Raw genomic sequence first — 23,255 nt, forward strand, 5'->3', positions numbered from 1 at the left:
ACCGATGAAATATATCTGGGTAAAGGTGTATTGAAATGTTTCTAATATATTACTGTGTTATACTCAGGGCTTTTATTATGCAATGTGATAGCCCTAGAGTTATAAAAGGTGATAGGGGTATTTATGTTATTAATAATAAATGTATAATGTATGAGCAGTGACAACAAATGACATACTTTTGATTAGCCACAAACTAGGGTGAAAATAAAGTAACAGTACTAGTTAGAACGAATTGAATAGAATAAGGGTTGAAACTGGATTGCAGTGGCTGGTTGCTTTGTCCACTAGTCCTCCCCACTATCAAGATCACTCCTAAGCTGCCTCTTAACCTGTTGTCTTTTGAAATGTTTTTGACTTTTCTTGTGATGAGTTTGTAACTGAGAGACTGGTCTAGACCTTACGAGGAAAGGTAAATAGTGAGACAGCAACAGAGAACGTTCAAAAAACTGTCTCCTGAGGTGCTACACTAACTTTCAGGATGTTGGACCGGGAGAGTAAGTGGTGGAACAGTAATTTCCTATGCTCAGGTTATTTGACAGACAGGTACCAAGTGTGGGCTACCAGCATCACGTCTTTAGAGGTAGCAGAGAGACACTGGTACCCATCCCATCCACTGCAGAGGAGCCAACACCTAGAGAAGGTTCCAATTACACTCATGAATCTGTTCTGGAAGGCCCCAAATGCAGTTAGCAACACCTGAGCCAAAGACTGAGACAGTTGTCCAGCATGAAGTGGTGTTTTATTGCACCCTTAAAGGGCATACAAGAAGGTAATCTCCAAGCTCCAGAGGTATACAGTCTATAGTAAAAGTAAAAATTGTTTTGAGGATTAAGACTCTCTTTTATGGTAACCTGTCAGAGACAGCGTAGTCATACACCAAGGGGGACTTTTTACAGAGCAATGAAACGTGGTACTGAGATCCTGCATATAAAATCTTTAAAGAGATAGTTTATTATACTATCAAAGGGTGGAACTGTCGAAGTCGTATAATTGGATGAACGAAAGTATATTGGTTAATATTGTTTTACCGTGTGATTGCGATCAGTACGCACATAACACCTGGCATGACGCGATCGCATAGTAAAACACGCACGCATACACTCGCACTCTCACATTTAGTTATTTATATATCTCATATTTATAATGGTTCTATTCCCCAGTAATTTATGAGCAGATGGTATTTAGTTTATAGTTATATATATATTAAGGTTATATGTACACTTTAGTGATACTTAAGGTTCAGGCTACAGGAAACATGTCATGTTTAGTATCATTTTAATCCCCTATTCATCCGCAGTTGTCCAGTTCATTCACCGAAGGGATCGCACATTGCATACTCTAGTTAGCGATGCTAGGGAATAAATGTTTAAAATGTTACTGACTGTGTATTGTAAAAAGACTGGCTTAAATTGGTTTCTGGGCGGGAGAATCATCTGGAATGTTGACCCTCACCCTTGGAGGGGGTTGTTTGAACTAGCCTATGACCTGCATTACACTAGACCCTCCTGAAACATGGACCTATAGAAGCAAGCCACGTAATCTGCATTGTTTTCTCTGTAACACTGAGTGTATATAATACAGCTTTGCTGGTACTAGCCCAGTCATTCTCTGACCACAGTATTCTAGAGTGAAGTACTGTAGCTGGTACCAGCGGAGCGCAGATAGCGCAGACGGGCGCAGCGCTATCAAAGATACATGTATGTATCTTTGGTTTCGGCTGTACTGTACTATAATAATGTATTGAACTGCTAAAACTTTTGCATCTGCTAAATAAATAAGAAATCGCTTAGACAATGCTTATTGGAAAACGATAAAATTACTTTAATACATAGTACAATGGTTGCACTGGTAAAGTGCACTTTCCAAATAACTTGCAAAGGTTTTAGGGATCTTATTCAAAATGAAATGTAAAAAAGGTGACTTAATGTTGACAATCGGAAACGCTTTCCTCACTGCCAATATTTTCTGTCTTTTCTACTCAATATATTACTAGCTACTGCTTTGTATAGTTTGTGTATATTGCAGCTTATTCAACAGATTAAAACTTTACCAAACATTTTTTATGGCCTAATGCAGAGAAAACACTTACCTGTCTATGTATCTTCTGTAGAGGCTGGACGTCATAGAAGAGGAACCATGTTCAAAAGGTGGGTCTCGGAGCACTTTGTAGTGGATGGGATTGCAGACTGCACATAAAGGACAGTTAGGCACCGAAGTGATCATAGCAGCATCAATCTCCATCTGGTTGTCCTTGGTGTAGATTTGGATGCCATATACCTCCACTTTAATGTAGTCCAATTTGATGGTTAGAGGAACATCGCAAAAGATGCTCTGAGGACCCACTGAATAATTCTCACCACTGACCAAAAGAACTTTGACATCCACCTCAGCTCCTTTTGTATCAGACTCTGTGGTCACAAATGTCACCCAGATTGTAAGACTTTGTGGGATCACTGGATATGTAAATTCCAGCTGCAGGTAGCATCCATGTGGCTCAGTACATGCTGGAGGCACAGAGTTGTCATTTGCTCCCGGACTCCATGTGCGTACACTTGTTTCACATGGCTGCTCCACATCAGGACGCCCTAAAGTACAGAGAATGGCTAATTATACTACTTCAAAGAAAAAAATATGTTTAATAATTAGGGCATTAATCAACAATTTAGAACAAACACTAAAGCATACTTAATTGCAAGTAAACAATTAAATCTTACTTCTAAACCCAAAAATTGAGATATGAACCATGATGAACGATGTACACATGTGACACTGTCTGAACCTCTACAGCTGTCCATCTGAACAACTGCAGTCTACCAAATAATGTACCTGGATCTACTGTGACATAGTTTAACTGCATACTCTTAGCATGAAAACCTGGGTGGTCGTTTGGTTCTTTTACCGCCATGTAAACCACTGGTTTGTGATATCATTTTCACATTTTCATAATAAAGGTATATGTTCATTGTCTTATATGCTTTCAATAATCCCATTGGACACTATTTTATAAATAATCTATAAAATGTGTGAAATTGAAATCAGTACAGCAAATGTAGAAACTGAAAAAACAGGTTTCTAAAGATGATACAGTAAATCTAATCCTAAATGCAACCCCTTTTCCTCATGGGTGGTATCAGTTTAGTAGTACAACAGTACACAGCTGGCCCTGTATGTTGCGGCATCCTATTCACATTGGGCACCTGTGGTATTATTGCATCTACCTCCTCAAGGTACCTTTGACTAGTGTATACTCTCTGCGCTCCTGGGTTATGTGGCTGGTAGCTTGGGAAAGGGTCCTAGCCCGTGCGAGTTTAAATCTAGTGAAAGTTGGAATATCATCAACAAACCAACACAGTTCATAGTAATTTAATACAATTACGAGCATCTCATTTTAAAGTCCACACCACTTACTCAAGCTAGCATGATGCAATAAAATCATCTGTGGTTGTCATTCCACAGGTGCTGACCCTAATGCATTGGGGAAACCACACTCATTTCTCTCCTGGGTACTGTTACCTCCAGCAGCATTATCTCTTGTCCTCTCTCAATTCCCATTTGCATTAGTTCACTCACATCACCAATCACATGGCCTTACTTGATAGATTAGAGACTTTTAACATACATTTTACTTGTTAAGTGTGTCAACCCGAAACTGCTCTCAGTGCAATCATACAACAGCTCTCAAATTTTTTTCAACTCCTATTAACTCTTACTTAAATCCCTGTCAGTTCGGTATGGGAAGTCTCTCCACTGTAAATGGATCATCAGTGCTCTTCAGACCTTACACCTCTGGTTATCTGTGTGACAAGGTTGCAGCTATACTGAATTTTAAACTTGAACTTGACTGAAAAATAATCTACTTTACTACTCTCGCTACAGCCCTTCTTGTCTCTACTGGGGTCTCTCTTGAATAATTCATTACATTTACTCTCCATAGATGTATCTTGAGTTTCTCTCCACACTTCCCCCCAAACTCTTCTCTATCTCTTAGCGCCATCCTCTCTCCTTGAAGTTCACACACCGACCTTCTCTCTCTTCCTCCACCTCTTGTGTTGGTTCCACTCATAACCCCATAATGCGTATGTCCGACTCCATTGTTTAGTATTACATAAAGAAGTAAAAATAAAACTGATGGAACTGACAGAACTGGGCACTAAAAGAATGTGGCAAATAATAAGAAAGCTAACCACTTTAATACTTTCTTTGTACCATTGGTACACTCAGCGGTTGAAGTGTAAATTTAGAGGTGGCATATAAATTTTGAAGAAGCGGTATGGAAAAGTGGATGGAATCACATAGTTTTACAATCAAAGCAGTGGAAGAAATGGCGGTATGCCATACCACTGTATACCAGCCCACTTTGACCACTAGGTACACTGGTACACCCTACACCAGTTGTGGGTAAAATATTTGAAAGAATACTAAGAGCTTGTTATTCAAAAATGTGCACTAGATAATAAACTATAGAATAGTGGAGGCCTCATTTACGAAGAGCAAAGTGGTCACATTGAAAAATTTTCTTTAGCAGTGCACCATGTCTCAATTTGCACAAATCAACCTGGCAACAAACACAGGTGTGCATCAGAGATGCTTGGGTCATGAGTTCAATTCCTGACCAGGGGCTTATCGGTGTGGAGTTTGTATGTACTCCATGTGTTTGCATGGGTGTCCTCTGATTGCTCCGATTTTCTCCTACACTTCAAAAATATACTGGTAGGCTAATTGAATGCTGACAAAATTAACCCTAGTCTGTGTAGGTATGTCTGTCTGTGTGTGTATTAGGGAATTTAGACTGCAAACTCCAATGGGGGAGGGACTGAAGTGAATGACAAATATTCTCTGTACTGTGGAGTTGGTGGCGCTGTATAAATAAAGTTGATGATGATATACATAAACATTAATATCAAGTTACAACTACAAACAAAGCAATAAAGCAGGCAAAATACAAAAGATGGAAGGGAGAAAATAAATTGTCAGCAGCTTTGATGTGGTTTTGACACAGGGTTTATCAACTATCGGTCATTAAATTATAACACTTAGCAGATAATAACTACTAAAAGAGTGTTATCTATATGTATACACTCAAGAGAATAGTTAACATATAGGCAAACTAGGCATATGCCTAGGACCATACTTGTCTACTTTCTGGACCTGGGGGAGGGGGGACAGAGCCACGGCAACTCAAAATGCATCATCAAAGCCCATCTGCTTTACAAGAAGAGAGGAGGGATACAGGGCAGGTGTTTATTTTTCCATCCCAGATGTCCTGGAGGATTCCCCAAAATTTAGGAGTATTCCACCCATTCAAGGAGAGTAGGCAAGTATGCCTGGGACATCACTGTTCAGTTTGCAGCAAATAAATCAACACAGCAACAAAACAATTTATTTTTCTCTTTTTAATTTACTTTTTCAATGTAACTTTCTTTTTTTTGTGCTATAGTACTTTTAGTGCCACATTTATTTGCATTTAAAATAAGGAAGGCGGAGTATTAGATAGTGATATATGATCATGTGGGGTGCAAAAACATTCATTCATGGCTAATGCATTCATAATACTTAGAGGATCAACAATTAAAAATAGCGTTGTGTACACCAGTACTTTCCCTTGTGTATTATCAGTAGCACTATTTAGGAGTATACAGAAAGTTTTTTTTTATCATAAACCACTTTAAGATAGTGCTCTACAAATTCTGATAGTTTGTCAGCTGATGGCAAAGTTCAATAACTTTCAACATTTATATTTGTTGTTTCCACTATTTAGCAGTGAAAGCACACAAATCTTGTTATTAGGCAAGATGCTTGTCTTCACCGATATACACTACTCTTATTCATTCCTCTGCAGCACATATTTCAGACAAGCAAAATATCAGCTGTATAAATATGAGGAAAAAAGCATGTCTCAGACATTGACTGCTTCCCTTCATCAAACACAGAAATTTTTTAATATTGCAGACTTTTTTCCTAAATTACACAATAAACTAAAAATGTTCAATAATGCTCTCTAAATGGAAATTATAGTGGTTGTATACACATAAATATACAATACTCAGTTGTTTTAGTAGACTTTTATATTTAAAGATAGACTCAGTGAATAATGTTGTGCTACATTCAGAAATTTATATCCAAATTTGCCTTAGCAGTAATTTTCCATTTTTCCTTTAATAGTTGAATTACGAGCTTCGAAGTTTGCAAGTGTGCTCTGGTTTAAAGTGTACAGCATAACGACTGATGGTCAGGCATCTTATAACTCCCGAAATATATCTCCCCTTAACATAAAATAGACACACAGACTACAATTTTTGGCAAATGAAAATCAGTTTTATTAATAAGAAACAAATGTTTGGTGGAGGAGAAAGCACTAGCAGCCAGTTAGAATCAATATCAAAATATCACAATGAGGGTCACCCACTCTCTTGGTATAAATCAACTTGGGGACATTTTCCTCCCAGGAGCACATCTTTAAAATGACCAGGTAACTATCCACCACAAGCTTAGAGTACCCACATCCCTCCTAGGTTGACATAATGCACCAACAAACCTGAGGACGGTGCCTGAAACAAAACTTAAAGCATGACACTTCAAAGGGATTTGGGGGATTTGGAATCTTCAGCAGAATAACTATATGTCTATCAGGTACTGTCTTCTAGCTATCAATGCTCTCTGGTTAAAACACAACTCACCAAACCCACAAATTTGAGGGTACACCTCCCTACCTGCAATATTCAATCAGAAGCCATGCAACAAATACTCCTGAACAGGGACTGGCACCCAGAACTCCTGCAACACAAGGTCCACCGACCTGATAGACAGCACTCAAAAACTACCACAAATGAGCTTTGGCACCCAAAGCAATCATCGACCAGCAACCAACATAACTGACAGAGATAAAAACAAAAAGCTTTCTACACCAGAAGATACCACCAAAACCACAACACATCAGGGATGGGTGGACGGGAAACATTCACAGGATCAAAAAGGAAGTTCAGATCAGAGGAGAAGTTCAGATCACCATTTAAATGCATTAGATTCCCATCTTCCCAAACATTGAATACTCTGAGCGGAGGCTCCAACAACGGTGAATGATGTAGCAACCCCAATCTGAAAGGAATGTGTGTCAAAACACCTACTATCCAATCCTTGCAGATTCAAAGTGCTTTGAACATAACAGAGAACTGGTATTTAGTTACATGGGAACTATCCTGGTGAACCTACCATAAATCCCCAACCCCCCAACCATGAACCCCTTACAATAGCCACAGGGCAAAGCTAAACATTCCCATGATGGGACAGGGGAACCTACTGCCCCTTGCTCAACCGCTCCGTTGAAGACAATGACCATATGTTTGGCAAGCCTTCTGGAGGACAGGGCCAACTCAAGGAGGCAATAAGCTTGCAACCCCCAAAGCACCAAAAACCTGCATAACATACGCAGTGCTAAACCACAAACTCCCAAAACCATCAGTAGTACTTCATGAACGACCTCTAGCATAGAAGGACTAATAGGCCGTCACTAATCCGGCTGAAGAGGACACATACGCGGCCACCCTTGTGAGGCTGTAGAGATGACAACACTGTTATACAGATCAACCTCGTAATACCACTTAATATAATGACAAGTCCACTAGGGAAGCAGCCAGCGCAGCCGGGACCTACCGCCAACATACTTAGCCTGAACGCCGAAGCGCATGCACTGGTGCAACCATTTAACTACTTTTTTTCTTTTTTAACCACTGAGCAGGAGGTGGCACCCAACACACCTGCCAGGTTAGTACCAAACCAGGAGGAATCAAGTCATGCCTCGAGCAGGTATTGGTACCCAAACCACCAGCAAGGAAACTTCAAAAATCAAGGAGGCAATAAAAGCATGCCTCATTAATGAGTGGCAGAGTGGTTTACCAGCAGTAAGAATCAATGGAGTCAGCAGCCCTGCCAGCCCCAGGGACACTGGCCAGCACAGGACCAGCAGTACAGCCAGAAGTGGCCGGGGAAGCAGGGTTACACCAGCCCCCAGCAGACACATCCCTGGTGGCACATATGGAGGAAAGAAGAGGGAGGAACCATATTTATTAGGGAGGGAGATGGGGGTGGGCCAGCAGGCACTATGGAGGGAGGTGGGTCTTTGACTACACGCAACATGCCACCTCCCTGTGCCAGCACCACCACAGGCTTCACCATCTACCCACCGGCAGCGGCGATTCGGCCAGATACTGCGCGCATGCACCTAGGGCCTCTAATCGGCAGGCGACAGCCCAGACGGAAAGCTGTGGGAAGACATGTTCAGCAGATTGGAGGATGGGGGAGGGATAAATGAGCCGGGATCTTAGATATGGAAGTGGAGAAAGACAGACAAACGTGACAGGGAAGCAAAGGAGAATTGAACAAGAAATGATGCAGTGAAAATGAGGCAGAAAAGAAACAGTGAAAACGGGACAGAAAAGGAGGCACAGGAAGAAAAGGCTCCTCAGAACTCACACAGAAAACCACAGTACAAGAAGGAAAACTGGGACAGAATGCTCATTAAAAGGGGAGTGTAAAGAAAGGTGAGTGTTACTTATCCAAACTTGCACAGGATCAAAGAGGACGTTCATAAGTTCACATGCTATTTATGACCAGGTCAGCTAAGCAATACCCAACACACACAACATTGAGTATCCAAGTAATCCTGTCATGCCCCTTTTTCTTAACCGTTTCATGTATAGGAGCCTATACCATACTTGATTTCAAACCTCAGCCTCCTAATCTTGTCCCGGCTGATGACCATCCCTCTGTTGTAAAAAATTACAAAAGGACCAACAACACAGATTTAAGATGTGACAAATTTGGATATTTCCCTATTAAAAATGATAAAAAATAAAGATAATAAAACAAAAGTACTAGAATAATGTTAATGAAAAAATAGATATCTCATGCTATTTGTTGTATATATACTACCAGTAGGTGAAATAATCAGATATCATGGCCTGGGCTACCACTGCTATACTCAACTGTTTCTGTCATTTGCTCCAGGTACTAAAAAAACAATACCAATCCAGGAGTGGATGTGCACTAGTTAGCTGAGAATGAATGTTGATAAAATAGAGATTCTTATAATAGGAGCTCAAAATCAACTAACAAGATTGGTGCTGGGCCAATAAAATGAGCCTAAGTTTTGGGGTATAGAATTGCTAAACTGTAATAATACACATAATCTTGGAGTTGTAGTTGATTGTGACTTGACATTTAAACATCAGGTTTAAGTCATAGTCAAATGCTGAAGAACATAACCAGAATCAAGCATTCGATTCCCACAGAACTTCTTTCTACACTCATACTGTAATGCATTCTACTTGGGACTCCCTGAAAAAGAAATGCACCACTTGCATAAGGAATAAAATGCAGAAGCCTGGCTTTTAACTAACCAGACCCATTCCTCAGAGTCGGTTCCTTCAGGCCACTCCCCCCCCCTGGACTAATTGCCATCAGTGGGAACAGTGTGGTAGTTGGTGGTTGGCCCCTCCTCCAGGACAAACCACCTTCAATCATTTGACTGTGGATATTATGATCCGGTTCTCCCTTCCCCCTTCCACTATGTGTGGCCTCCTTCTATCCCCGTTAGAGAGGGGTGTCACATGGGATTCACACCATGTGGCAGATGCCATTCCATGTGTGCAGGGTAGTAAAAGCTCTCTAACACAGCATGGCTGAAACAAGGTAAACGTGAGAAAAGGGAGGGGGTGTATGTTAATATAATATGTGAGGGAAGGAGGGGGCTCTAAATATAATGTGTGAGGAAAGGAGGGGGTCTTAATATAATGTGAATGGGAGGTAGGTTATTAATGTAGTGGTGGAATGTAGGTAAGGGCTAATTATCTAATGAGTGCTATTTTATTTGTGCTGTGATGGTGGGGCATTTTAGCTTATTGGTGGGGCTACTTAATTTAATTGGGGTGATGAGACCTTTAACTTACTGATGTGGTGGTTTGGGGCTATTAATTGAATGAGACGCTGTTTGAGGAGTATGAGGTCTATTTATTAAAAGTAAATATGAATTATTTAATGGTAATAATGGTTGCGAGGAATAGGTATATTTATGAAACGTAAATGCTATTCATTATATTGCTGAGGTGGGGGGTCTCTACTGTAGTTTGGGTTTTAGGTATGCTATTAATTTAATGATGGGTGTTATTAATTTATTTGTGGAATGATGGTGGGGCTATTAATTTAAAAGTGGGGCCTATTAAGTTAAGGTTAAGTGAAGGAACCTTTAATTTAATGATGGGGGCTTTGGGGCTAATAATTGAATGTGCAGATGAATTTTAGGAGGAGGGCTATTTATTAAATGTGAATATCAATTATTTAATGCCGGAGAAAGTTGTGGAAAATGGTTATATTTATTAAATGTAAATGCTATTAATTTAATGCTAGGACTGTTTGGAGGGAGTGAAACTTGTCTAAAATGATAATCATATTAACTCATAGGGCCTCCCCTGTCTTAAGTGCTCTGCAACCCCCCACCCCCCGTGCTTTAATCAAGCTCTGCCCTTCCTGCCACATAGCACCTGTTCTTCATTCCCTTCACTGGTTGCCTGCAACATGGTTAATCTGTTTCAAGATAGGCTTACTGACATTCAGGGTCCAACCAGTGTCCTGGGTACTTGAAGCAGATAGTGATTCCCTATACTCCCACTTGTCCACTTAGCTCTGCAGAGGAAGTAATTAGTACTTACAGTATCTACAATCTATTATACTTTGTTTGGTGCCTGAGCTTTTAGCTCTGCGGCTCATACTCTCTGGAAATTGTTGTCTCGTACAGTCCGTGGAGGTACCCATTCTAGAAATCTTCATAAATAGAGGAAATACTTACCTGCTTATTCGAGCATAAAAAAAAAAAGCTTACCACTTCTATACTATGTTAAGCCTTTATGTATGCATTTTGCATTATGTACTTTTTAATCTGCAGGTGTAAAGCACTTTAAGTTCAATTGGGAAAAGAGTGATATAGCATTTTTATTATTGCTATTATTATTATTATTATTATTATTATTATTATTATTATTATAAATAAAAAGAAACAAATCCTTGTTAAGGAAACTTGTCTATTTTCTACCTTGAGAGCTGAGTTGATTCATTGACTTCAATAACAGTTCTGTCCATATTTACTAACTTCAAAGAAAGAGGTTCTCTTTAGAAAGTAATAGTCCTATTATATTTTTGACCTCAATGTACTTTCCAAAAGAAATTAAGGGATTGCGTCTGACCTGAAAGGCAATATTGAGCAAAAAGTGGTAAAAAAAAATTAGCATGAATAAAACAAAGATATTTGTTAAAATAAAGTAATACTGGGCAAAATAGAGGAATGTTCATGTGAAACCAATAAACAGTGGTAAGCTTGCGTTGAAAAGTACATTATAACACTCCCGTATAAATTGCAAAATGATGGCAGAGTGATTATTCATAGTGGTATGTATAGGAAAACACTGTTATAATTATTTTAAACAGGCACCTAAGGTGAGTTTGGAAGCTTGTGAGCGTGCTTTCTAAAGTGTATAATGGTTTAAGTGTACATCAAGATCACATGGGTATAGATCAAAGTGGATTAGAGAACACCAAAAAGATCAAGGTAATAAATACTATGGGCCTCATTCATTAAGGAAAGTAAGGCAAAAAAATGAGTACATTTTCTCCTGGACAAACCATGTTACAATACAAGGGGTGCAAATTAGTTTATTATTTTGCACATAAGTTAAATACTGGCTGTTCTTTTTATGTAGCACACAAAAATACTTGATAGCTTTATTTTTACACTGAAATTTAAAGATGATCTAGGACATGCCCTATCCAACTATAAATCTGCCCACACATTTTAAATTTACCTCCCCCTTCAATGCAACATGGTTTTGCCAAGGTGCAAAATAACTCTTTTTTTTGCTTACCTTTCCTTAATGAATCAGGTCCTATGTGTTCTATTATTGCTATATTATTGTATTAATTTAATGTTATTAAATTACTAGATTCAATTAAGCTAACAACTTCAATCAATATTCAAGTAGTGCATCAGCATTCTAATAATAACTTGATTAATACAACTTTATCTTTGTAAATTCTGCTGATGAAGTAACACTTTCAATATGCTTGTGTGATTTAGTGAGCAACAAAAAGCCATCAGTGACAATTTCATACAGTGTTCCAGGCTGCTGAATAGGCCCTACTTATACTTTAAGTACTGGCAATCATAGGGGACTTATGTCACTGCCCTGGCCCTTCGTCTGGATGCTTATCTTAATCTTGTGTGCAACGAATGAAAAATGAGTAGTAGCCATCAAAGGCATGATTAAATAAACAGGGATCCCCAGCAATATGCTCAGAACATAAATATCTTAAGATATTACAACCTTAAATAAGGTTCTGATTGTAACAAAAGCTATGTCCATCACAGAATCTCATTACTTTTTTATTTGTTTGCAAATACTACTGTACTCTAACTTTTTGTTACGCCTGTCATCTGTCAATTTTCAAAATCACTCCAGTTTTAAATTATTAAATTAATCTTTGTTACCTTTAACATTCCCGTGAGGGCTCAAGTAAAGATGAGATATATTTAGTCTCAATAAACTGCATCCATTTGCCTATGATGCATGGTTTAAATAAGCTAATGTCAAAAACATGGCAAACTATAGGATTGAGAAACGAAGTTGTCTTCACGTTAGATGGCGTACCAAAGGCAGGATGTTGAAACCAGTTAGAAAAAAAGGTTATGGGAGGTAGTATGAAAATCTGCCATAATGGGGAAATGGTGATTATTTTTATAGAAAGTAAAGGGATTGTATGATTGTATAATATCCAACACAATGTTATAATATGATGATGCACATCACACAATAATCACAAACAAAACAAAAACCTGTGGTGGCAGATGCCAAGTTGAAATCTTAATGCTAGTGGCATATTAGTCATACTCGTTATGAACTCATGACAGTACACCAGCGGAAAACAGGATCAGGAAAGAAATGGAAGGAAACTAGGACAAATAATTTAAATAGAAGCAGATTCTAATATTACTGAATCTCAACTGGATGATCTGCTGTCTGCTGATCTACTATGCAACTAGAGGAATTATGACAAGTGATATTCTAAACCAGTAGTAAGAAGTAAAAAGCATAAACACTATTTTTACCCCCTTAAGGGGGTATGGACTTAGCTGCCCCTATCCCGCAGGTCGTGGTCCCCTGGATGAGTGCTGGGCAGTGTGGTAGGCGGAGCCAGATGTGGAGGAGAGATGACGGCAACTTAGAGGAGTAACAGAGGAGTAGAACTATAGCCGACCCGATAATAGTAAAACAGAGCAGCAGCAGGAGGGTCACTGGTACAGCGGCAGTTCAATAGAGGTGTAGAACTATAGCTGATCCGATGATGGAAACTCAGGGCAAAAGCAGGAGAGTCCCTGGGACAGCGGCAGTTCATTAGAGGCAATAGAGATGTAAAATAAAAGATGATCCGATGATGGTAACTCAGGGCAACAGCAGGAGAGTCACTGGTACAGCGGCAGTTCAATAAAGGCAGTAGCAGAGTAGAACTATAGCTGATCCGAAGATGGTAACTCAGATAACAGCAGGTGAGTCACTGGTACAGCAGCAATTCAACAAAGGCAGTAGCAGAGTAGAACCGATGATGGTAACTCAGAGCAACAGCAGGTGAGTCACTGGTACAGCGGAAGTTCAATAAAGGCAATAGCGGAGTAGAACTATAGCTGGTCTGAGATGGTAACAAAGAGCAACAGCAGGTGAGTCACTGGTACAGCGACAGTTCAATAAAGGCAATAGTGGAGTAGAACTATAGCTGGTCCGATGATGGTAACTCAGAGCAAAGCAGGTGAGTCAAAAGAGGTAGCATCCACACTGGCGCAACAGCAGGAGAATCAGTCCAAAGGGAGCCAGGTCCTTACAGAGAGTGAATGAACTCGAAGAACAGGAATCAGACAGGAGGAATTGGGAGGTTTAAATAGTGCTTCAAAATGTCAGGACCAATGGGGAACAAGTAGAAGGCCATTAAAAGAGGGGAGTAGTCTTGTACATGCGCAGAGCGAGCGGCCAGATGGTGGATGTATCCAAGGGTGTCATCAGGATATCAGAATCACCGCTTATAGGAGGAAGGTAACAACGCTGGTGCCCGTCCACGGGGCCGGTGTGTGATAGTTAATTTTTTATAAACTTTTCTTGTTGGCTTTTTTTGGGATGGCTCTCCGTTTTGCTCGCTAATTTACACTCTCCTCTTTCCTCTCTAGGGGCCTGATTCATTAAGGATCTTAAATGAAGAGGTATCTTATTTCAGTCTCCTGGACAAAACCATGTTACAATGCAAGGGGCGCAAACTAGTTTTCTGTTTTGCACACAAGTTAAACACTGACTGTTTTTTCATGTTGCACACAAATATCAACTTTAAATTTCAGTGTACAAATGAGCTATCAAGTATTTGTGTGCTGCATGAAAAAACAGTCAGTATTTATCTTATGTGCAAAACAGAAAACTAGTTTGCACCCCTTGCATTGTAACATGGTTTTGTCCAGGAGACTGAAATAAGATACCTCTTCATTTAAGATCTTTAATGAATCAGGCCCTAGATTCCAACAGTTAGTGTAACAGAATCTTTTATAGTGTGATGTGTGTTTCTCATTTTGCTTAATGTGCAATGGTACCAATAATAAATGAGTTTGGGATGAACAATAATAATAGGGAGAATTGCTCACTGAACACTTAAGGCCAAATTTTATTAGGGTAACATGCTAAATTTCGCACCCAAATGCAGAATGAGATGAATATTTGGCTGAATATGTTTTAATTCGCTCATCTTTAGTACATAAGGTATATAAGGTCACTTTAATTTACTTGAGTGAGTTCAGACATTTGAAATGTACACCAGTTTTAACTACTTTATTAATTTATTTATGGTGTCTTAAAGTTAGGCATGTAGTTTCACCTATAGCAGTCCTATTTCCCATAGAGTGTTGTATGCTCAGTTTCTCCAGGACTTAACACATGCTAATACCAGTTCTAGTGAAACAGGTAACAAGAACAGGACTCACCAGCATATTCAGCAGGACAAGGGTTGGACTAGTGTCCAGTTCCTATAGGGATGGATAATGAACCAAATGGCAGAGCATGCAAAGCAGGGTGTATTATTGGGCTGAGGTCAGTATCCAGGCAGAGATCAGTAAAGCTAAGGTCAGTATCCAGGCAGAGTTCTAGGTCCAGACAGTGGACAGTATAGCAGAGATCAATATCCAGTCAGAGATGAAAATCCAGGCAGCAGACAGACAAGGACCCAGACTAAGTAAAACACACAATGTGGCTACAACTATTACCAGTATTGAGAGACCAGAGTCCCTGCACTATACAGAGCATGGAGCCATTCAGAAGGCCCCAGCAGAGCTGAACCTCCTCTAATGATTAGCTGGAGTATGATCCTGTGAAAATAGTCCATCTTTAAGTAGGTTGTCTAAGCAACCCAGTGTAAGGCTTCAGCCGTAGACTCGAGTGCAGAGGGTCACTAACCAGTATTAGCGCTATTGAACTAGCAGGTGCAAAGTCTAACGTGCCCCTAGTGTTAGCCAGGGACCCCGTAAGAAGGTTTTGACTTCGCTGCTCAGGGCATGCAGGTCAAGGTCTTACTAGCCAGTTGCCGGTGTAGTGGTAAGGAAGGTCAGACGGTCCGGGTCAAAAGCCATTCGGAAATGCACGGTACAAAAAGGAGATCCAAACGGGTAGTCAAACAGGCCAAGATCGCAGGAACAGAATGGGGCAAAGTGCAGAAGAATGGTCGACAAGCCAGGTCACAACAGGTAAGCACAATCCAGGAGAGTAGTCAGGAGCACCGGGTCAGAATCCAATAACACACATGAAATGAGAACAAATGCTGGAGACAGGGACCTGTTACTCTGGCACCCTATTGGCGCCAGAGTAAGGGTTAAATAGGGAGAGGAAGCCAGGGATAGGAGGAAATAGGATGGGCGGTCAGACACGCTGACCGCCGAATAGATGCATCCCATTGCCTAGCAATGGGACGAGTCAGAGTGCACGCGCCCGACAGGAGGAAGACAGCTGGGGACGCTGCATGCCTGTTGCTAGGCAGCAGGGTGCCCCGGCCGAGACTTGTCAGGCATCCGTACCCACACAGCAAAGAAATAGCAGGGATGGTGCCTGGCAGTACCCCTTCCCCTTCTCTCTCCCAAAGAAGGGTTGGTGTTCTCTAGAAACTTAGCAAGGAGACGGGGAGTATGCAGGTCAGCCTCATGGATTCATGATCCCTCCTCAGGACAGTAGCCCTTCCAATGTACCAGGTACTGGATATTACCACGGAGAGAGCGGATCTTCAAGATTCTTTCAACTTCATACTCATCTCCCAGAGAGGTCTTGATGGACGGAGGGACGACTGGTTGAGAACCAAGGGTTTTAACAAGGAGATGTGGAAAGCATTGTGTATCTTGATGGAGGGAGGTAAAGAGAGTTTATAGGAGACTGGATTAATAATTTGAGAAATAGCAAAGGGTCCAATAAAACGAGGAGCCAATTTCATGGAGGGAACATGGAGTCGGAACATGGAGTCGGAGATTACGGGGGCTAACCAAACATGATCTCCTCAGGACAGGCAAATTTCTCATATGGCGATCAGCAGTGCCCTCATACTGCAGTGTGAACTTCGAAAGCTTTGCTTGAAACTTGGCCTAGATTTGAGAAAAATCGTGAGTGAAGGTATCAACTGCGGGAACGAAGATGCAGGAGCCTCTAGTAAGAAGGGGTGATTAGGGTGTTTGCCATAGACTGCGAAGACGGGAGAGCAACCCAAGGAGAAATGTAGGTGATTATTGTGTGCAAATTCCGCCCAGTAGAGAAGGTCACTCCAGGAGGATTGATGTTCAGAAGAGAAACATTGCAGGAAACATTCCAGATCGGGTGATAACTGAAAGAAAATTTGAGTTTGATCCCAAGGTTTGCACAGAAGGCTCTCCAGAATCTAGATAGGAATTGGACTCCACGATCGGAGATTATTTCCCGGGGGCAACCGAGGAGGCGGAATAGATTCTTTAGGAACAATCTTGCGAGTTCAGAGGCCGAGGGTAGACATTTACAAGGAGTAAAATGGCTATACAATTGTTGTATGGATTTGGGTCAAAATAATTCCACACATAAGAAGTGGATTTTTTTGTTTTATGGCCAGGCATGACAATGGCCTTTTTCTTGTCACGTGCCAGAATTGCTGCCACTGGTGCAGGACTTACACAAACAACCTCATCCTCATCAACATCCTTATTAGTGCCCTCGTCGCCTACACAAATCTCCCCCTCATACTCTTCTAATTCCAAAGTGGCATCCTCAATTTGTGTCTCACTGGCTACACTCCAGCTGTTCAGGCACACATCAGCAGAACTGCTAAAAGGGCCATTCTTTATGGTTACACTAACAGAATGCTCACGATTAGACATACCACTCGTGGATGGACTCTCCACTGGGATTGTTGTCATTTCTGATTCAGAGCATACATTATCCTCTAATGCCTTACTGTTTTCTTGCAGCTCGGCTTTGACGCGTAACAGTAGTTGTGCACCACTTTTAGACTCCAAATTACTTGGTCTTGCTTGGTCACGAGTGACCGTACAAGAAGAAGGCTCGGTAACATTTTTGGATCTGCCACTAATAGAGAAAGGCGAAGGCCTCATTCTTTCTTTGCTACTGCATGTGTAGAATGGCATGTTGGCAATTTTTTTTTAACGGCAGTTAACTTTTCCTCAGTTACACTTAGTTTTTGCTTCAACGCGGTAATTTTTTTTTTGGTGTTTGTTTTTTTCCCTGATTTAAAAAGACTATGTACTTTTACATTACCTTTCCCAGATGACATACTGGGAACACTACCATCAGGACTGGTGACAGAACCTGGTTGCTGATTCTGCTCATATGTGGACTGTTTTGAATCCATTTTAATGAGCCCAAAGCACTTGTAGTGACAAAAATTGTCTTATATAGATAGCGCTGACAGATATGAATTTTTTTGACAGCCAGAAACATTAGTGTTAAACACTGGGGAATATGGGAGACCCCAAAGCACTTGTAGTGCAAAATATTGTCTTATATAGTTACTGCTGACAAATATGACTTTTTACGACAGCCAGAAAAATTAGTGTAAAACACTGGGGAATATGGGAGACCCCAAAGCACTTGTAGTGCAAAATATTGTCTTATATAGATACTGCTGAAAAATATGACTTTTTTTGACAGCCAGAAAAATTAGTGTTAAACACTGGGGAATATGGGAGACCCCAAAGCACTTGTAGTGCAAAATATTGTCTTATATAGTTACTGCTGACAAATATGACTTTTTTTGACAGCCAGAAAAATTAGTGTAAAACACTGAGGAATATGGGAGACCCCAAAGCACTTGTAGTGCAAAATATTGTCTTATATAGTTACTGCTGACAAATATGACTTTTTTTGACAGCCAGAAAAATTAGTGTAAAACACTGGGGAATATTGGACACCCCAAATCACTTGTAGTGCAAAATATTGTCTTATATAGATACTGCTGACAAATATGACTTTTTATGACAGCCAGAAAAATTAGTGTAAAACACTGGGGAATATTGGACACCCCAAATCACTTGTAGTGCAAAATATTGTCTTATATAGATACTGCTGACAAATATGACTTATTTGACAGCCAGAAAAATTAGTGTTAAACACTGGGGAATATGGGAGACCCCAAAGCCCTTGTAGTGCAAAATATTGTCTTATATAGATACTGCTGACAAATATGACTTTTTTTGACAGCCAGAAAAATTAGTGTAAAACACTGGGGAATATTGGACACCCCAAATCACTTGTAGTGCAAAATATTGTCTTATATAGATACTGCTGACAAATATGACTTTTTATGACAGCCAGAAAAATTAGTGTTAAACACTGGGGAATATGGGAGACCCCAAAGCACTTGTAGTGCAAAATATTGTCTTATATAGTTACTGCTGACAAATATGACTTTTTTTGACAGCCAGAAAAATTAGTGTAAAACACTGGGGAATATTGGACACCCCAAATCACTTGTAGTGCAAAATATTGTCTTATATAGCTACTGCTGACAAATATGACTTTTTACGACAGCCAGAAAAATTAGTGTTAAACACTGGGGAATATGGGAGACCCCAAAGCACTTCTAGTGCAAAATATTGTCTTATATAGAAACTGCTGACAAATATGACTTTTTTTGATAGCCGGAAAAATTAGTCTAAAACACTGGGGAATATGGGAGACCCCAAAGCACTTGTAGTGCAAAATATTGTCTTATATAGATACTGCTGACAAATATGACTTTTTTGACAGCCAGAAAAATTAGTGTTAAACACTGGGGAATCTGGAAGACCCCAAAGCCCTTGTAGTGCAAAATATTGTCTTATATAGATACTGCTGACAAACATGACTTATTTTGACAGCCAGAAAAATTAGTGTAAAACACTGGGGAATATTGGACACCCCAAATCACTTGTAGTGCAAAATATTGTCTTATATAGATACTGCTGACAAATATGACTTTTTATGACAACCAGAAAAATTTGTGTTAAACACTGGGGAATATGGGAGACCCCAAATCACTTCTAGTGCAAAATATTGTCTTATATAGATACTGCTCACAAATATGACTTTTTTTGATAGCCGGAAAAATTAGTCTAAAACACTGGGGAATATGGGAGACCCCAATGCACTTGTAGTGCAAAAAAAAAGAAAAATAAGCCTCCTCTATCCTCCTGTCTTGCTCTAACAATTGCAAATAGAATTTGATTTTATAATAAAATTGAATAGATTCCAAATGAAAGAATAATAGAAAGAATAAGGTGTACAATTATTGCTCTGTCCCTGCTCTAATACAGCCTGTGACCTAACCCTGCTCTCTCCCTCTGTCAAATGGCGATTGATTGCGGTGGAGGCTGGTATTTATGCTTTTCAAATCTCGCGAGAACCGAGCTCAGAAATACGAATATGTCACAATGATGTTTTGCCTCGATTTCGATTCCGAATAGGCGGGAGAGTAGGCGAAATTCGGATGGATTCGGATCTCGGGGAACCGAGCCTGCACATCTCTATTAATAGCATAATCAAACCTCCTATGAGGAGGTACAGACAAGTTAATGGCATTTAAAAAGAGAGGTTGTTGGCCACTACTTCCCTGATGGTAGAACCTTCAGAATCTATGCAAATTGGTACATACAGATTATGTACTATGGGAAATCAAAGTGGACATACTTCGGAGTTGTGTCTGTATTCTGGTAACAAGGATCAATTTGCTCACAGTTGTCCCAAGAAATCGGAGAACAACAGAGCCTAGGTGAGCAGAAGTCTAGGCTTACCCGTATTATCATCTAAGAATGCCCTTTTATTATTTAAGGTGTTTTTTTGATTCTGTGTCCACTAATCTTTGTGGACAGTGCTGAAGCAGGAGATTTCATCTTTGCATGCGACGGCTGGCATATTTTAGCCCGGGGCAAGACTCGACTCAGCAACCTATTAGGAATATTTTAAAGGGAAAAAAATGCAGGTGGCCCAGTGACCCAGCCCAAGGTAGCCCACTATGGGACTGGCCTGGAGAGCAGATGCCCCCCTGCCCCCCAGCCCAGCCTGCCCCTGCACCTTAGCTATAGGGATATCAGTCACAATTAAAATATTGTGAAATAAGAAATAAAAGTCTTTTATTTTCAGTGTTGAACAAAATGTTGGCCAAGAAAGTGTTTAGCAATGGGTATGAAATCTGAACAGTTTTTAAGGAATTTACAATAATATATATGGAATCATATGAGGGCCATAGCCAAAACTTATCAAGAAATACCAATTTTATCAAGGGGTCATAAGTATAATTAAAAGTGTTGATTTCTCTTTCATTAAAATATTATTGATCTTGAGATTAGTTTAGTTAATGTTAGGACTCTGGGAATTCCAGGGAGCAGCAATATGGATTTCAGTCACTAACAGAATAAATGGATCAATATGTCTAAGAAACTTAGGAATAGCATTTTATGTGCATCATGAGCCTTATGCTGCAAACTCTGTAGATTTTAGAAATATAAGATGGAAACAGTGCTTGTAATATCTCTAATAAACTAAAAAAAATATATACATTTTATTTATTTGGCTAAAAGTTATTTATTAAGATAAAATATTTACTAATTTATTAATCATTCGCCATACAGTTCATATAAAAATAATTTAAAAAAATCTATATATAAAAATGTATAAATAAATCAACTATGTAAAACATATAGATTTAATGAGGATCAGATCACAGTTATAAGTGCTATTCAGAATTAAAGTACCTCTTAATACAAAATTAGATTATTTCTTTCCGAAGGAAGGGAGATTACTTTACCACAATGTATGAGGTGTGTTTATAAAACATGCATATGATCAACACACACTTCTATTACTATCGTATGAGGCCACTATGTTGACCAACTAATAACCGTTATCTAATACACATTAATATACATTTTATTTGTCTTTTCCATAATTAATATAGTTCATACAATCTTTTAGTGCATTGAAGGCTTAATTTTGTGTTCATGTAGATGTTTATAAATGACATAACATTTATATGTAAACTAAATGTTAGTATATCCCCATCAGATCAGTGAAAAAAACACACACCAGGATCAGACACAGACACTACATTAAACACTGATGTAAGACTCAGGTATCATATTGACCCATACACCAAACAGACAACATATCAAACCTGATACCATATTAAACTTGATACCACATTTATTCCAGGAACTGAAAATACATATCTCTAACCTTGACACCAGCACAACACTCAGGACTAGCTTTAAAACAGACACATAGAGTTTGATTTCAAAAGATAACTCACTTATCTATATAATTTATTGTCCATTTCACTATACACAGTATACATATTTTAGTTAAAAATGACCATTGTTTTTGTAGTTCTTTTGGTTGAATCTTATGCAATTGATCTGAGTTTTCAATAAAACTTTCTTGTTGTTACTTTTCAGTTTCCTTTCTTCCAATTGATAAGTATATCATCTTTCTCATTTTTAAAATGTTGTCTTCTTGAATATTGAAATTGACAGCCCTGCCTTAGAAAAGTATAGTTATATAGTGCACTATCAATGCTAGCCATTGATCAAAATATCTTTTAAGCGAATATATCAAATATGTAGAGAATATTTTTGAATGCCAATTTTCCTCAAGAATAGGTATAAGTGAAGACAAAATGAAAATCAAAACTGACGTGCATATATTTTAGCACCGTCAGACAATTCCACATACGTCTACTACTCCAGATCACATGAAACAGAGAACGAGAGTTCATGTGACAGTTATAACATTGACCATTCACAATGTAGCCAAAGTAGACTAGAAAGACAGAAGGAAGGGTAAAAGTCATTATATAAGTACAGTATCTCTGTTTTGTTAGTTTATCCCTCATGAAAATCATTGCATATATGTCTATTACAACTCAGTAGGGACAAAACATTTTCAAATAGTAGATGGTATTGCCCACAGCAACCAATAAGATTATATAATTGTTACAAAAAAATTAAAGGAAACATCTTATTGGTGACTATGGGAAACAACACTTTTTTCCTTTGCCCTGGTTCCCTTAAATATCTTCCTTTGCTCCAGTCTTCTTCTTAAAGGTCCAGAGAATAATTCTTCCATTTATTAATAATTAAACGTGTCTGCAAGGGTTGCAAGAGTAGCAGACAGTTATAAACTAAGGAGACTTGCTGTTCAAGCTTTTTCCTGTATGGAATATTCTCCAGTGCAGAGACACTTCTAGTGACTGCATTAGTGTTAAATTATACCACAGTTTTATGGCTAAGAGGTAATTATAGCATAGGGACTGTGGAATCCCATCCTATTGTTTTCAATAAAGCATATAAAGAAGAGTAAAGTGTGTATGCCAGATGGCAATGAAATTTAGCGTATATTGGCTAAGTAACACAATGTGCATTGTGGGAGAGTACTGGTAAATATTATACAAATATTTGAGCTTTGTAACATACCCCTGTTGATACATTGGGAAGAACTTAATCACCAATCTCCAGACTCCTAGGGTCAGTTATGAAGCAGCAAAAGATTGAACGTTTGCCTAGACGTTCAATGGGAATTTTTCCATCTTACCACCAATTACTATGTAATAAAAAACATTAAAATTAACAAAAGTGACACACCTAAAAAAGACAGATGTCACCTCTTTATTTAAGACATACATGAGGCAGA

At 39.2% G+C, this 23,255-nt stretch overlaps 1 protein-coding gene across 1 annotated transcript in view; it reads right to left on the minus strand.

Moving 5' to 3' along the window:
- Window positions 1–23,255, minus strand: part of PAPPA (pappalysin 1) — a 373,767-nt gene that overhangs the window by 225,498 nt on the left and 125,014 nt on the right. The window contains exon 7 of the mRNA XM_075184705.1: window positions 2,090–2,585. Coding sequence (XP_075040806.1) covers window positions 2,090–2,585 — 496 coding nt within the window. The remainder of the gene's footprint in view (window positions 1–2,089; window positions 2,586–23,255) is intronic.

Source organism: Mixophyes fleayi, chromosome 9, assembly GCF_038048845.1.
Source record: "Mixophyes fleayi isolate aMixFle1 chromosome 9, aMixFle1.hap1, whole genome shotgun sequence".
Taxonomy (NCBI): domain Eukaryota; kingdom Metazoa; phylum Chordata; class Amphibia; order Anura; family Limnodynastidae; genus Mixophyes; species Mixophyes fleayi.